At 39.5% G+C, this 15824-nt stretch overlaps 1 protein-coding gene across 1 annotated transcript in view; it reads right to left on the reverse strand.

Annotated features, from left to right (window-relative positions):
* The window catches only part of COL28A1 (collagen type XXVIII alpha 1 chain), a 158376-nt gene that overhangs the window by 66178 nt on the left and 76374 nt on the right, over positions 1-15824 (reverse strand). Inside the window, exons 22-25 of the mRNA XM_036064440.2 lie at positions 13658-13726; positions 12935-13003; positions 9365-9433; positions 9178-9246 (exon numbers count right to left, since the gene is read on the reverse strand). Coding sequence (XP_035920333.2) covers positions 9178-9246; positions 9365-9433; positions 12935-13003; positions 13658-13726 — 276 coding nt within the window. The remainder of the gene's footprint in view (positions 1-9177; positions 9247-9364; positions 9434-12934; positions 13004-13657; positions 13727-15824) is intronic.

A 15824-nucleotide genomic window follows, 5' to 3' on the forward strand; every position in this document is an offset into this window, starting at 1 on the left:
GCTAAGCCTTTATATAGGAGATGTCTGGGATTTGCTTCAGAGGAATGCAGTGGAAGAGGATGATAGAACAAGATTGACCACATACTGATAATTGTTCAAGTGTGACGGGTAAATGGAAGTTCATTTTACTAGCCTTTCTACTTCTACATACGCTTAATAATTTTCATAATAAAATGTTTTTGATAGTATTTTTTTAAAATCCACAAACAATATCCAATAAAAACCTCACCAGTAAAGGTAAGGAAAATTTGCCGTGATGTTCACCATTGATAAGGAGAAGAATACAAGATTTTAAAGATAGAAAGACGGGCAAAGGATGAAAGCACACAGGTGGATTCGGTATCATTAGATCTTACATGTCTTTCATGCATTCTTGGTATGTCCCAAATGTTACATGCCTTTTAAAAATTAAGAATACAGAGACAAGGTAGGAGATTTTTTAATTGAGTAATATTTCTTTTAAGAAAGAATTCGACACTCTACAATTCAATTCATGATATTTTTCTTGTGATGATTTTAGTTAAAACTTCCTTCTCAATTAGTATTAATCATACTAATACACACATACACACATACACACTGAGCCCAGATGGGAAAGCAAGTGGGAAAAACAGTTGAAATAAGTTGTGAGTGAGTGTACTTTAGGCCAGCCTTGTCCATGCTCACTATTGCTACTCATTCTCTCTCTTCCTCAGTTTCCCTAATGCTCATCACGTAGGAGTGTCTGAGGGCCGAGTGTAGACTTTGTGGACACCTTACTGCCCTTTCTGTCCTTGAACGTTGGCCAGTGAACTTTGAGAACATGTTTCTCACATCACCTGTGGTGCTAGTGTTTTCCTCAAATAAGCTGTCCATCTTTATCCATATAATTGTTGACGTATAGCCATGTTTTATCTATCCAAATAATCTTTTGTTATCTTTTGACCTAGGCAAATAGAACCTGATATATGCATTTATTTATCTGATAGACTTTAAACCGAGTCTTAGCTTAACATATTCTGCAGACGTTACGGTTGGTCATAACATGGTTTTAGGGTTGTTCCTTGGTGTTTCTGTACCCTACTTTTTAATAGATGGGAATATCAGGCACTTAATGAGCTATGGAAGTCCACAGAGACAGTGTCTCTCTACTATGGTGCGGTCTTGAAGATGTATTATGTCTTTTGTTCCACGGGCCACGTGCCAGTGAAGGCATACAAGAGGACCATGGTCCGGACTCACTTCACCATCTGATAGCACCCGGTCTGCCACACGCAGCACCACGGGTACCTATGAAGTGCGTTCACCGTGACACGTTCAGACATGTGGTTCTATTGTCAGTGGATGGCGTGACAATCACAAATAAAAGGAATTACGACAGGCACTTGCACAGCTGGACTTAGCTTCCCATGCAGGAGCTGAGAGTTACTGGAGCCTGCAGAGGGAGCCCTTGCATTAGGAGATGATAGTCAGCCCTGAAAGCAAATTCTGGAGTTGCCATTTTTTACTATATCCATCAATTTCATAAGACCACATAGCCTAAATCCTACCCCTACCCTCCACAAAACAAACAAACACACAAAACTATTTAGATTACCCAGAGCTTCCTCTTGGCCCACAAAAGGAATTCTAGACTTGAGATACTCCTTCCAGTTTTTCACAGGAAATGGCCACTTTAGAACTAACTCCCTGCAGTACTTGTATATGTGAATTTAACAAATGATTCAGTGAAGGTTTTACCTAGACCGTAACCTTGCAGAGTGGTTGATTTCAACCCCTTTAACATCATACATAATCTTATGATGGTCCTGGTAATCATTCATTGATTAATATCACAAATTTCACTTTTTAAAAGGAAGGAAAAGAAACCAAACACACTATCACATTCATTCTTTTTTTTTTTTTTAAAGATTTTATTTATTTATTTATTAGAGAGCGAGTGAGAGAGAAACAGCATGAAAGGGGACAGGGTCAGAGGGAGAAGCAGGCTCCCCGCTGAGCCGGGAGCCCAATGTGGGACTCGATCCCAGGACCCTGGGATCATGACCTGAGCCGAAGGCAGTTGCTTAACCAACTGAGCCACCCAGGCGCCCCCACATTCGTTCTTTTTTTCTCATTGGTAAACCTTTGCTTTGGTTAACATTAAAATTATCATAATTAATAATATAAATAATAATTAACATTTATTAAATTTATTATGTGGCAGGTACTTTTCATTTATTATCTGATCCTATCAACATCAACTTACTTCATTTTATAGCTAAGGAAACTGAGACTTAGAGATAAGGATACATGATTTCCCAGAAACCATGCAGCCAGCAGCAATTCAAACCCAGGTCGGACTCCAGAGCTTATCTCCCTTCTTGGTGTTGGCTGGAGCTAGATGCAAAATGCTAATGTCTCTGTAGACTCTCTTCCAAGCTACCATTTAATGCAGAGACCATGGGTCTGTGGCTGTGAGAGTCCTTTTCCTACATTCAGTCAGTCATGCTCTCTCAAGGAGAAGAAAGAAAGCATCCTCGTGACAAGATCCCTGAGAGGCCCTCACCCCCTGCACTGTGCCCGGCTGTCTAAGGCTGGCCTCTCTATTTCCCCGTCATTGCCACTGCTCAGTTTTGTGGTTGACCCCAATGTTTTACTTAGTCTCATTCCAGATCTTCTACCTACACCAATTCTTATTTTCTCTGTGTATCCATGCTGCAATATACTTGATTTGGCAGAGTAATGCATGTTGTGATGACCACTATGACGTTAGTGTGTTAGAATTCATTAAAATGTTTTATAGATATTATTCCATTAATTTCTCAGAATAACCCTGTGAGGTGGGCATCATTATTCCAGACCACTGATGAGGAGGCTAAGTCCCAGGGAAAGTAAGTAACTTGCTGAGGTCACACAGCTAGTCAGTAACAGAGGTCCAAGTGGAGCAGTGAAAAGGAAACAATCTATTATACCTTCTGCGTATTATAAGATTTAAACACAATGTTTGAGAATATAGTGCTCTTCAAGACAAAACATGGTGTGTGTGTGTTAGGTCCCTGCCCCTCGGTGAGAGGATGGTGGAAGCAGGTTACAGTTGTTCTTAAACGGATTTCATGCCTTTCTACCAGTGGGACAATGAAAAGCAAATTGAATTCACTGTGAAAAGAATTAGCTGCTAAAAAATTTTCCAAGGAGTAGTACTCAAGATCCTACTAAATGATGAAACCAAGGAATGACTGAGTTTCAAAATAAGTCATAAGTCAAAGTGATGATTAGCAACTGCCTCATGTTGCTTCCTTTCTGGCTTTTAAATAAAATTAAGCTCTAACTATGAAGGCTCCAGCTACCACAAACATAAGCATCACTCTGGAATGGATCCTCTAATAAACTTATGCACTGGTCTAGTAACTCTGCTGAGCCTCTCTGTGGCTGCCAGGATGCCAATGGAAATTTAGCTTACTGTAAGCTTCTGAATACACAGCCTGATACTGAGAATGTGTATTGGTTGTTGACTGGCCATTGTCATAGCACTCAGTCACTTCTCACTGACACCCTTTAGTGTGAAAAGGGAGACAGGAACAGTTACCAGCACAATTATCAGGGAGATGTGAAAATAATGAAGAAGGTGCTGGAAAACAAGCACTCAAATCATGATAACATTTGCTTTAGCATATTTTCCCAGCTTTAAATTTCGAAATATTTAAAATAATTTCCATTCTTCCAATTAATTTCTCTCCTAGAACTTTAATATTCACCCCCAATCAGCAGTGTCTCAAAGTCCATGATAATTTAAAAACTTGCTTTTGGATGGGGGTGGTGAGGTTAGGGGAGGGGGGGATTTGTTGATTGTTTCTTTTCTCAAAATCAACTCATCAAAGATGAACAAAAGACTACCCTGTGCCAAGGTGCTGAGAATCTCAGTGGAGAAGGACAGTCTTTCTTATTTAGCTGCATTAGGAATTTTGAGTATAGAAATACTGATGTTGTCCCTAATGACAGAGAGAAGAGAAGGCTCTCTTGTAATGATATTCAATATAATCTCCCACGGGAGCGGGGAGAGCTCCTCTAGTCTGAATTACTGAAAATAAAAATGTGTGGATGGTGATTTGGGTGGCCAATGCTAAGAGGATTTAGTGTGTGTTTCCAGGGCTGAAGGGAGAGGAGGTATGTATGTACTGCTGGGGAGAGAAATGCAGAGCTAGGAAAACAGCAAGGAGAGATGAAAGCAGCCTTGAAGGTCACAAGACAGACCAGAATACAGCTGTGATTTTAAAGAACATGCATGGAACTGAATTGGGGAAAAACCTTGAAAAGTCACCTAGTGCAGTTTTCCTGGTCTTGAATGTGACCTTTTCTGAAATCTAAAGGTCAAGTTGCCTAGCATTTCAACTTGATATGGCTCTGGCTCTAATTAGTCCTGGTTTTGAGCTGATTGTCCTGCCTGTCCCAATTTTGCAGTCCTATTATGGGAGGTGGGTTTCTTCCACTCCAACCTGGAGTCACAGACCCTTAACATCACTGTCATGAAGTCTGTATCCGAGGCCAGCCTCCTTGTCAGAGACTGTTCAAAACGGAGTTTCTTGTCCAGTCCATGTCCACCAATGGAATCCACAAATTCCTAACGCAGTTCTGTGTGAATTGCTCCTCTGTTCTGCCACGGCCTGTTGGTGGTGTGCACATATGTGAGCCATTGCAGAGAACAGAGGGGCAATTCAAATGCCGGGAACATTGTTAGAATAATGACACTCGGTGGAATTTCACAGAGCCTTGCATTTTAATTTATGACTATGGGCCACTTTTGTCAAATAAAGCATGTATTTACAATATTCAAACATTTAAAGCTTTTGAAAAATGTTTAACTCTTTTGGGTTTGGGTTTGTGCTTCTCGTTAAAGTTTACATAATTTAAGTTTGGATGATGGGAAAGCGAGGCTGGAAAGAGAAACAATCCCACTGTACGCTAAGTGATGCCGAGATACCTGGAAGCTCGACAGCTTTGAAGATGAACATCTGCAGATCAGGGCGAGTCAGTCTCTCTGCTCTAATTTATTCATTCATTTCATTTGCATTCATTCATCCATATTCATAGTCTCCCTCTTACACATGAACATAATATAGTATCAACACCGTTTCTATTGTAAAGGGGCAAGGTGTTCAGCCTTTCTGCTTCCTGCTCTCCTTACCTATAAAATAAGGGAGTAGTTTAAAATGCGATGATATTCTGGAAATATTTAGGTAGTATATAATGTCTATTGACATAGTATACAATAATAATAGCAACAACCCAACATATGCTTTCTGCCCACAGATTTTATTCCAACCACTTGATGGTGAAGAGGCCCCTTGAGGGCTCTAACAGGCAGGTTAGAGCCCCTCTGTGCAAGGACTGGCCCCAGCTCACCTGCTCCAAAGCTTTAGGGAAGGAATAGAGCTGAGAGAGGTACATGACAGGATGCACTTGTCCTTATGGAGCTCAGGAGGCCAAGGATAAACTTTTACTCTCAGAGATGTCAGTGGATCAGCCTCTAGGTCACATGCACCTCATGAGCCTTTGCAGGTGAAAATACTGGAGAAAAGAGTCAAGTGGGCTTCTCAAAGGCAGATGAGGGTCACATAATGATTGTCCCCAAATCACAAAGGGTCCTTTTTGTCTGTAGGGGTTCAGTGAAAAAGTGCAGGTAGCACTAAATAAGATCCTTGAGCTTGCCTTCCCCATCAACAAACAAGTCTGGGTCCGGGGAACAGGGTGCTAGATGAGTGCTTCCAACTCAGCAAGAAACCAAATCGTTAGTTTCTCTTCCAGGCATGTTTCAAAAGCAGATTTTAAAACTATATCTCCTATCTACTTGGAAGTATAACTTTCATAAGAATTTTAGAAATCTTTCAGACGCCCTTGTCAAAATTTGGATGCAATTCAAGGTAATTGTATATAGAAGTACTATAACCACTGATGTCATATGGAATTCTTTCACTTGGAAAAAAGCCAGAGAGCACCACAAGGGTGCAAGATGTCAGGGACTGCTTCTGATAGGTTTTGAAACATAGAAGCTTTGATTCTAATGTCTGTGTCATATGTTAAACACATGTGCCCTTAACTAAATAGCACAAAAACGGACCATAAATTGTCAACCTTAATGGTTTCCTCATTTCAAAACACATTTGTTTTGTAAGTTAATGCGCTAAGGCCAATATTTTAAGGTGACTACACAGAGTTTAAATGAAAAACATATCAGATATATATGTCTATACAATTATACGCACACACACAGATGCACTCCCACATACTTACAATTCCTCTGTTCTTTTAAGTCAGAATGAAAGGAGATGAATTTTGTTCGCATTTGAGACCAGTGTTTTTGCTACCATTGACACCTTTAGGTATTTTGAGGGTCTCACCTCCACTTTACCAAACCACAAGGACGAAGTTAGGTGGAATTAAACTTTTCCAAATATCTCGCTTTACTTGTGTGCTTGTGTGTGTGTGTGTGTTTCCAAAAGTTTTCTTCAGAGAAAAAGGCCACATAGAGACTTTAAGACCTCTATCAAAGATGAGAGATGACATTGAAAGTTATTTAAAAGCTGGTGTTTGCTTTTAGAATTTCCTTTATTTTCAAGTTTATGATCCAAGTTCTTTAATTCTAAGACCAGCTCACACGATTTCCAGGATAACACATTTTCCCAGCATCCACAGGAAGAGGTCAAAGAGAAAAAGATAAGGCAGCTGAGAGTGGGGGGTCGGGGGGGGACAGGGAGACAGAGGCAGATCCTAGCCAATATTCTCTCCTCCCTCAGCCAGGAATGAGCTGTCAGCTGCCTCCTCCACTCAGCCTCCCGTGTGGGCTAACAGAGATAATGAGTCTCCCTTAAGACACATCTCTGGCAACATGTTGGTTGTTTCAAAAAGTAAAATAGGCAGCATAAAATTTTGAAGGAACACGTTTTTTCTTGATTTTTCCCCCTAAAATGTATATGATAGCAAATACAGGGAACTTTCCGGGAAAACCAGTATATGGAATTATTTAGTAAATGTTTTAGCTTGTATGTTAAATAACCTGACATAGTGGAATATTCACAAGAAACAAATTTTAAAATGTTCTCTATCTGTGTGTAAGTGCCTGCCTTTATTATCATTGCTAAATGTAGAGCAGTAGCATAATAGTATAATTTAATATAATACAATATATACTTATCTAAAATATAATAACCTACTCAGTGGAAATGTAAATGATCATGTTTCCATTAGAATACAGATACATTCCAATGTACATTTAATAGGTTTTATCTCATGCCATATATTAAATAAGTTTCTACTTTCCTACCTGAAGGAATATTTACATAGTAACAAAAGATTTTACCCGTGCTCCACTCAGAGCAGCAAACAACAAGGTTTACATAGTGAAATGTCTTCCTACTTTTTTAATTTTAACATTTGACAAATGACTATGCTTTAAAGAAAAAAAAAGAATACTTCCATACCCAAGTTCAGTATGGTTTATTGACACCGTCAAGGTGTGTTAGAGGATTGGATTCCGTTCCGAGTCCGACCAAGCCAGAACCTTGATAAAAGTATCTCAGATGTGGTCCTCTGTAGAGTTTACACAGTACTTTCAGACACAGCCTCTCCCTGGGCTCTCATGATTACGCTAACAGAGACAGGGAGGAGTCAAGCTGTCCTTTACAGACAATATTTAGTGCCATGGGTCTCCCATCTTTTATTGTCCTGAGGAGAAGGCAAAAGGGTCCCTGCCCCATTGTACAGAAGCGTCAGCAAGGTGTTGTCTCTCCCACGTGCTGGGGCAGAGACCAAAAAATCAAAACAAGAAGTTGACATTGAACAATTAGAACATCTCCCTCTAATGACCCAGAAGCACTTGAAAAACTAAGTAGATATGTTTCTAAGGACATATTTTCTCTTTAGGGTAATACTGATCATTTATTCACTTTCCATTCATTCAACATGTTATACAGCTCCTATTGGGCGGCATGCTTACTTCTGGTGCCAGGAATTTAGCAGGGATCAAGACAAAGAGCCTGCCTTCAGGAAAATGTACAGTCTCATGGAATACGCAGAACAGTAAATGAGCAAGATGGCTTGAAAAAGTGATACATGCTCTGGAGGACATACACAGGGGGATGTGAGAGTGATAAGTGAGGGGGGAGACAATTGTTCTTTGTTTAGGCAGTCAGGCACAGGTTAGGCAAGATTTGAGCCACAGCCTTAAGAATAAGCCATCTTGACAGAGCCAAGACCCAGAAGCAGGAATGAGCTGAAACAGGGCAGGCCAGTGTCGCCGGCAGAAGGTCAGTAAGGAGAAGGGGCAAGAGCGACAATCAGGTCGTGAAGGGTCACATAGGCCATAGGAAGTGGTAGGATCTTGTTCTAAGTGCAGAGAGAAGCCATCAGAGTGTTTTTTTGAGAAGGAAAGGGATATGATCTGATTCCTGGTTTTAAAAGACAGCTCTGCCTAGCAGGTGACAGAAGGGCTGAGGTAGAAGAGGGAAGGCCCCTGAAGGGGTTATTTTAATAGCCCAGACAAGTGATGATGGTAGTCTGCCCTGGTGAAGCAGAAGGAGAAAAGCAGCTAGAATCAAAATAGATTTTGAAGAGAGAACTGACAGCATTTACCAAAAGACTAGACATGGAGGGAGAGGGAAGGAAGGGGCAAGAATGACTCACGTCTCCTAGCTTGAGCATGAGTTGGGTGGTGCCATTTATAGGCTTATGAGGTGAAAATTAAAATTAAATTATATTTTGGGTCTTAGGTTAGAGATGTCTGTAAGAAAGCCAAGAGAAGTTATATGGTAAGAAACTAGATGTGTGCAGTCAGAGCTTAGGGGGAAAGAGAAATTTGAAAGGCATCAGCATATGAGTAGTAGTTAAAGCCATGGGGCTGGATGAGATCACCTAGGCGAAGAGAGATCTAGAGGAGGGAGGAGGGCTCTGGACCACACTCTGACTTTGGTACAGAAAACAAAGCAACAAAGGAACGTGAGAGTTGCGACCAGAGAAGCAGGAGAAAATCCACAAAATTAATCCACATGCTCAAACTAGTGCAAGTTCCCCCAGGAGGTCCATAGGTGAAGATAAATAACTATCAATTCTTTAGACTACCACTCCTCTATTATGTCTGATAAAAAAAAATTCACCTTTACCAAAGTCACTTACCTATCAGACATCTTCTTAGAATCTACTATGTTACCTACTTTAAAATCTTACCTTTGCACCAGTGTCCCCCACTCCACGTAAGCCCATTGGCCCAGGGGGTCCTGGTAGTCCCCGAGGTCCCTGAGATGACATAATAAGGAAGAGAGTGAGGGTCCTTGTCATGTGCAGTGTTTATCAAGAAAGAAAGAAAGAGAAGGAGGGAGGGAATGAAGGAAATCACAGCAATGTCCACACTTACAGCCACACCAGGATAGCCATCCCCTTTGAGTCCTGGAGCACCCACTGGTCCGCGAGGTCCTTGGGCCCCCTGCATAAATTCAACACCAGGTAACATCATAAGACTAAACAATGAAACACCTGGCAAAACTTGAGCACAATACCAACTCTCTATGGCAAACGTGCACTTGATAAGTGCAGAGGAATGATTTGAATAATTTTAGAAGGGAAGTCTACCACATATGGCAACTTGTTATAAGTCCCTCTTCATAAGTCTTACCCATTTGCGTTTGGTGGGAAGCGTGGAATAAATATAGGGAATAAATGGGAACCATTACAAAATCCTCTATAGGAAACACATTAATAGGAATTAAAAATGACTGATTACTGATATTTTAATTTTTTTAAGACTTAATTTATTTATTTGACAGAGAGATCACAAGCAGGCAAAGGGGCAGGCAGAGAGAGAGGGGGAAGCAGGCTCCCCGCTGAGCAGGGAGGCCAATGTGGGGCTCGATCCCAGGACCCTGAGATCATGACCCGAGCTGAAGGCAGACACTCAACTGACTGAGCCACCCAGGTGCTCTTGATATTTTAATTTTTAAAATTACACTTTTTTTGTATCATAAATTATAGACAAGTATAAAAATGAGAAATTTTAATATGCATAGTGTGAGAAGAAGAGAAGGAAAGAATACATAACAAAATCTCAAGTGTAAAATTTTGAATGTCAAGTAAGATAACTACACTACCTACTGTTAGGTAAGATTTTTATTGTTATGTTACATCTATTGTCCTCTCCAATAGGGCCCGAATTACACAGGGAATAAATAAGCCCAAATGAAAATTAAAAACAGATTAAAAAAAAAAAACAAGTTATAAATAGATAGGACGCAGAGTTTGTGATTCATATCTTGAGACCTAGAAAGAAGTCCTAAATATTGCTTTACATGATAACCTTTGGCATCAAAAACTTCAGTAGCTATAATCTGCCTCCTATATAGAAGATAGGGAAGCATGATTACTGCCTTTTGAATAAAAATTTTCTGAGATGTGTTAACTCTCCTTCAGATGGAACTCAAAGGCTTTTTTTTTTTTTTTAGAGAACGCGAATGGAGGGGGGAGCAGAGGGAGAGGGATAGAGAAGGAGGGAGAGAGAATCTCAAGCAGACTCCCTGCTGAGGGCAGAGCCCAACGCGGGGCTCCATTTCATGACCCTGAGCTCGTGACCTGAGCTGAAACCAAGGCTTGGTCACTTAACCGACTGAGCCACCCAGGTGCCCCACAAATCAAAGAAATTTCTGGCTAAAGTAAAATGGAGATAGAGGAAGAAAAAAATGAGGAAGACTCTCTTAGAAGATTTAGAAAATATAAATCTATTACGCTATATTTAAAACATGTAATTCTTTCTGTATCACATTCTGTTACTGTGATAACTCTTATAATGGCCCTTGTCAACACATATAAATTATTTTGATTAAAGGCTGTTCATATTTCTAAATATTTATGGTTGGGAAGAAACTGACAATTGACAGAACTTTGTTTTGGAGAAAGTAACAGGACTCTCCATGCTTCCCTTATATGCAAGGACCTCACATTCTGAGATCAAACTGCCATTATTCCAAGCCAAGTGCTGCCCCAAATCCAACTCCCAAAAGCTGTTCTTAACTCTACTTCTAGGAATGAATGCCTGACTTGCGGGGGGGGGGGGGGGGGGGGGGGGGAGGGGAAGAAAACTGCATACTCTTTAAGCAATAAAAAAAGTTAAGTTTAATTTGAATACCAGGAATACAATAGCTGTTTTTCCCTATTAAATCTGAGACTGGTTTTATGTGATGAACCCTCTTAAGAATGATCTTTAGAAAACACTTGGCCACTTATAAAAACTTAATGTACTATTTATCCTCAACAAAAACACAAGATGATCTCTTCCAGTTATGTGACAGCAAAAACAAGTTCTTCAGGAGAGGTGAATTTTGGCATACCCCCAGCCACAGAGAACTAACCGATCACTTCTCAGAAGCAATTTATTGTGCTATTCTGTATTTCAGAGTAAAGCTCTAAACATTCTGAATAAGATAGCCCTTTCTTTCCATTCTTACACGAGGAACAGGCCAACAACCAAACAGAGCAGTAACTGCTCCCTGGTTAAGTTGAAAGGAAAAGAAAACTGGAATCAGAATTCACTTTCAGTTTTTATTTCTAAGTTTTAAGACTATAACAGATTATCAGCAGCTGTTACTGTTTATCTTCTGGCACCCACATTGGAAGGAAAAAATGTTAAAACATTTATAGTTTACAACTAAACATTTTTTTCCTAGAGATCTTTGTCCTGCATCTTGTAAAAATTTCAGTTAGCTTGTTACTTCTCATGTTCTTAGGAAATATCGGGGGCAGGGAGAGGAGCACTGATCTGTCTCAGGTTTTTATTCTCGACTCCTCACAATATTTTTATAGGTAGAATTTTTGTCACTTGGCCTTGATGCACTGGATTCAAGAAAATGTCCTGCAGAGTGATTCCCTTTGAAGTGTCTCTCTCATTCATAGAGTGATGAGGAATAATGGAGGTCAGGATCCTCCCTTGACCTTTAAAAGGAGCACTCCAACTTAACAACAGTATGTAGTAGGTTTTGCATTATATTTCAAAGATGGTTCTAAGTTTTCTTTTTTGAAGTTCTGAAAATCACTGATGTTGGTACTTGATCCCTTTTATCCAGAAGAGGCAATTTGATAGAACTAAAGCCAGTTTCAAGACTACATAAAAACATGCTACTAATTCAATACAGTGCTGATTATGGAGGCCTGAAGCCTGTTCTCATAAACAGGGATGGGATGTGTTTGTGACATTTGGAATGTGAAATTTTGCTGTGATGCTGGGTTTTGTGTGAGCAGGGAAATGGTGCTTTGTTGCCATGGAAAATAGATATGATTACTTAAAACTGTCATCTCCTATAATTATTTGCATTTTCACTTAAAATAACTCTGAAAGATGGAAAACAAAGCAGAGAAATTTAATCCAGTAAAGCTTCCAGACATGAACTTTTTGGATAATGTTTTGCAAAAGAGATACCTAGGCCATTAGTATGTAAATGAAAGAAGTTATGGGTCATATAATCTCTTACATTACAGACATTACAAAAGGAGCATTTTCAAACAACTGTTTAGTCATCCAAAATCTAACCATAGGAGCTATCATTCCTCTGCATTTATGAAAAATGAATGATCTGATGGCTTGATTTTTAAAAAACGATGGTAGTGTACTTTTACATTCCAGTTCATCAATGTAGAGTGAGTAGAACAGTCTCAACTATCATTTTACTTTGCATTAATTCCCCTTTCACTTCCCTCTTATAGAGGGGGAAAAAATATGAATAAAGCCTACCTTTGACTCTGAGAAACAAACTGAGGGTTCTAGAGGGGAGGGGAGTGGGGGGATGGGTTAGCCTGGTGATGGGTATTAAAGAGGGCACGTATTGAATGGAGCACTGGGTGTTGTATGCAAACAATGAATCATGGAACACTACATCAAAAACTAATGATGTAATGTATGGTGACTAACATAATAAAATAAAATTAAAAAAAAAAAGCCCACCTTTGGTCCTCGAATAGCAATTCCAGGTTCTCCTTTAAATCCAGGCAGCCCCGGTCCTCCTCTATCTCCCTGCACATTTCAAATAATGTTCAGTTTCAGGTCTTAGATGACAGGAGAAACCATAATAGCACGAAACACAAAAGAGATGGGCCAATTTATAAAGGGTTTAATCTATCAGTCTCAGATCTGGAGGTAGTCGCTTCTTCTAAGATATTTGAGGGGGATTTCAAATCCCAAGCAAATAAAACCTGTCAGTAAGGATCATGACAGCAGTTTATAGAAAGGCCACTGAAACAGGTGGCTATCTAGACTCAAATATTTAGACTGTAAGAATGCCTGGGAATGCTCTTAAATCTGAGCAGTTTTCTTTTCTGCCAGACTTTCTGATTATTAATCCTACCGGATTCTTCTGAATAAACACAATAAATTTTTACCTGCATTAGGGTCTAGGATTTGGTGGAGGTAGTTCATGGTGAAGTGACAAGTTCAAGACCAGGAGCAAGAAATCTGATTTCTAATCTTAAATTTCCTGCTAGCCTTTAGTTTGCTTAATTGTGAAATGTCAGGGTTGAACCAGATAATATCTTGGGGTTCTTCCAAAACGAAAATTCTAGTTCACTGGTATCATGAATTTTTTCCCCACACCAACTGCCAAAGATCCAAGTTATAAATCAATCAACCAATCATTCATTCATTCATTCATTCACTTCCAAGAATGCATACCTTTGGCCCAGGTGGTCCAGGAATTGATGCTCCAGGCATCCCAAAAGGGCCCATAATTCCTGGTTCACCCTAAGAAAAGAGCAAAATATTCATTACATTACAAGCAAAGAAACCATATATAGGAATTATATTAGGAAAAACATAGAAATGTATTCCCAGCATTTCAAAATGTTATGACCTGTTTCACAAACCAATGTGAAAATATTTGAACATTTTTGCTAAACTACTACTAAAGTTTTTGATGACTAAGATTTCAGGGCCTTTAATAAATGCATTCAATTAGTTTCTGAATATTAGGGAATTTTTATCTCTTGTGTGTTCTTTTATTAGCTAATAAAAATTATGCAATTCATGGTGCTTTCCTTTTGTATTGCATGCCAGGAAGCTCAGAGGAAAATGTTTGTTCAATTACAATTTTCTTCAACAAAAGTTCTTGGGTATACTTGGTAGGTAAATAATGTTCCCTGTAGTTCCTTCTAACTTTTTCCTTTGTTATTTTATGTCCCATGGTATATCAGTCTTCTATTGTATCCTAGTTCACATCCCTTTTTAGAAGTAGGAGTTTATGGTAAAAACAATGGAATTTTGAATAGAAAATTTAACACGTCTTTTTTTTTTTTTTTTTGGTCTCAATATTGAATCTCAATAAAGACTCAAGCAATATTTCTGTCCCATCTGGCTCTAGACCAGTGATCCTCAAATCATCAGAGGAATTTGATAAAATACAGAGTCAGGTCTCAGCCCCAGAGATTTTAATGCAATAGATCTAGGGGCTGGGCCCAGGAATAGGAGTTTTATGAGGCCCCCTGGGAGGTCTGATATAAGTACAATTACCTCATTTAAAGACACTATGCAAAGCAATTGTCATTAAAAGAAGGTGCAGACACCCCACCAGGTGTTCAAAATGACCCATTTGGGATACTAGAAGAAAATATTAGGGCTTCATTATAAATTTTTATCTTTTAATTTTTCAATTATTTATGTAAATTTCACAGCATATTAATATACTTTATGAGTAAACACTACAATTGAAGAATAAACCTATATTGAAGTGTGGTCAAATTTGTTTTGTGACTAGTAGGGATTTGTTATCAATCAGTTTGGAAACTACTGGTGTAGGACAGGTGTGGCAGACTGCGACCATCAGGCCGAATATGGCCTGCTGCCAGGTTTCACACAGCCGTGGGCTAAAAACGGTTTTCATGTTTTGTTTTGTTTTTTAAGTAGGCTCCATACCCAATGTGAGCCTTGAACTCATGACCTTGAGATCAAGAGTCACATACTCTACCAACTGAGCCAGCCAGGAGCCCCGATTTTCACATTTTTAAATGATTGTTATTTAAGTGACTACATAATACTCTCAATTTTGCCCCTTGGCCACAAGGCCTGAAATATTTACTACCTGTGCCTTTCCAAGAAATGTGCCTCCCCCTGCCTTAGAGACTGAACTGTCTTCAGTGGTGGGAGCTGCCCACTTGGCACCCCTGTTTCCTCCGGGAGGGACTCCATCAGTCAGATTCACCACTAATGACTCTTGCCCTGGACCACAGTCGCCTTCACAGCTGAGGCCTCCCACTGTGCTGATCACCCAGTACGACCCACAGGCTGAGCACACGAGCCCACTGGGGCCCAGCTCATGCCACACATGTACATGCCAAATCTTTAATTCCAACCTATACGGCAATGGCACACGACAGAGTCGGGATTCTGGCAGCAGATAACCACCTGATTCAATCCCATGGCAAAGGAATAAAATATCAACCTGTTAAAATTCTCACTAAACCAGGGTAAGCAAAATTATGCTTCTAGATTTCATCTATTCTATTCTTTTTTTTTTAAAAGTCAATTACTTTTAAAATACAAAATTATACATGTAGATAGTATGTAATTCTTTTAAAGACCCTGTATTAAATTGTGATTATGCTTTAAAATAAGGCAGTTCTTCATCAAAAAAGCTGTATTTCAAAATACAGAAAAGTACTCTTTGAAGAACAGAGTAAGATATAAGGAAAAACCATTGTTATTAATACTAATATAACACTTTCCTTATATAGTGGCCTTTTTCATCATGTGCTCCTTGAATTACCTGTAGCATAGGGCACTTATTTAAGAAACGAAGATTTCTAGGACCCACCCACTTACTAAAAAATCCCGCTGTCTGGGCATG

The sequence above is a fragment of the Halichoerus grypus genome, chromosome 12 (genome assembly GCF_964656455.1).
Source record: "Halichoerus grypus chromosome 12, mHalGry1.hap1.1, whole genome shotgun sequence".
NCBI lineage: Eukaryota > Metazoa > Chordata > Mammalia > Carnivora > Phocidae > Halichoerus > Halichoerus grypus.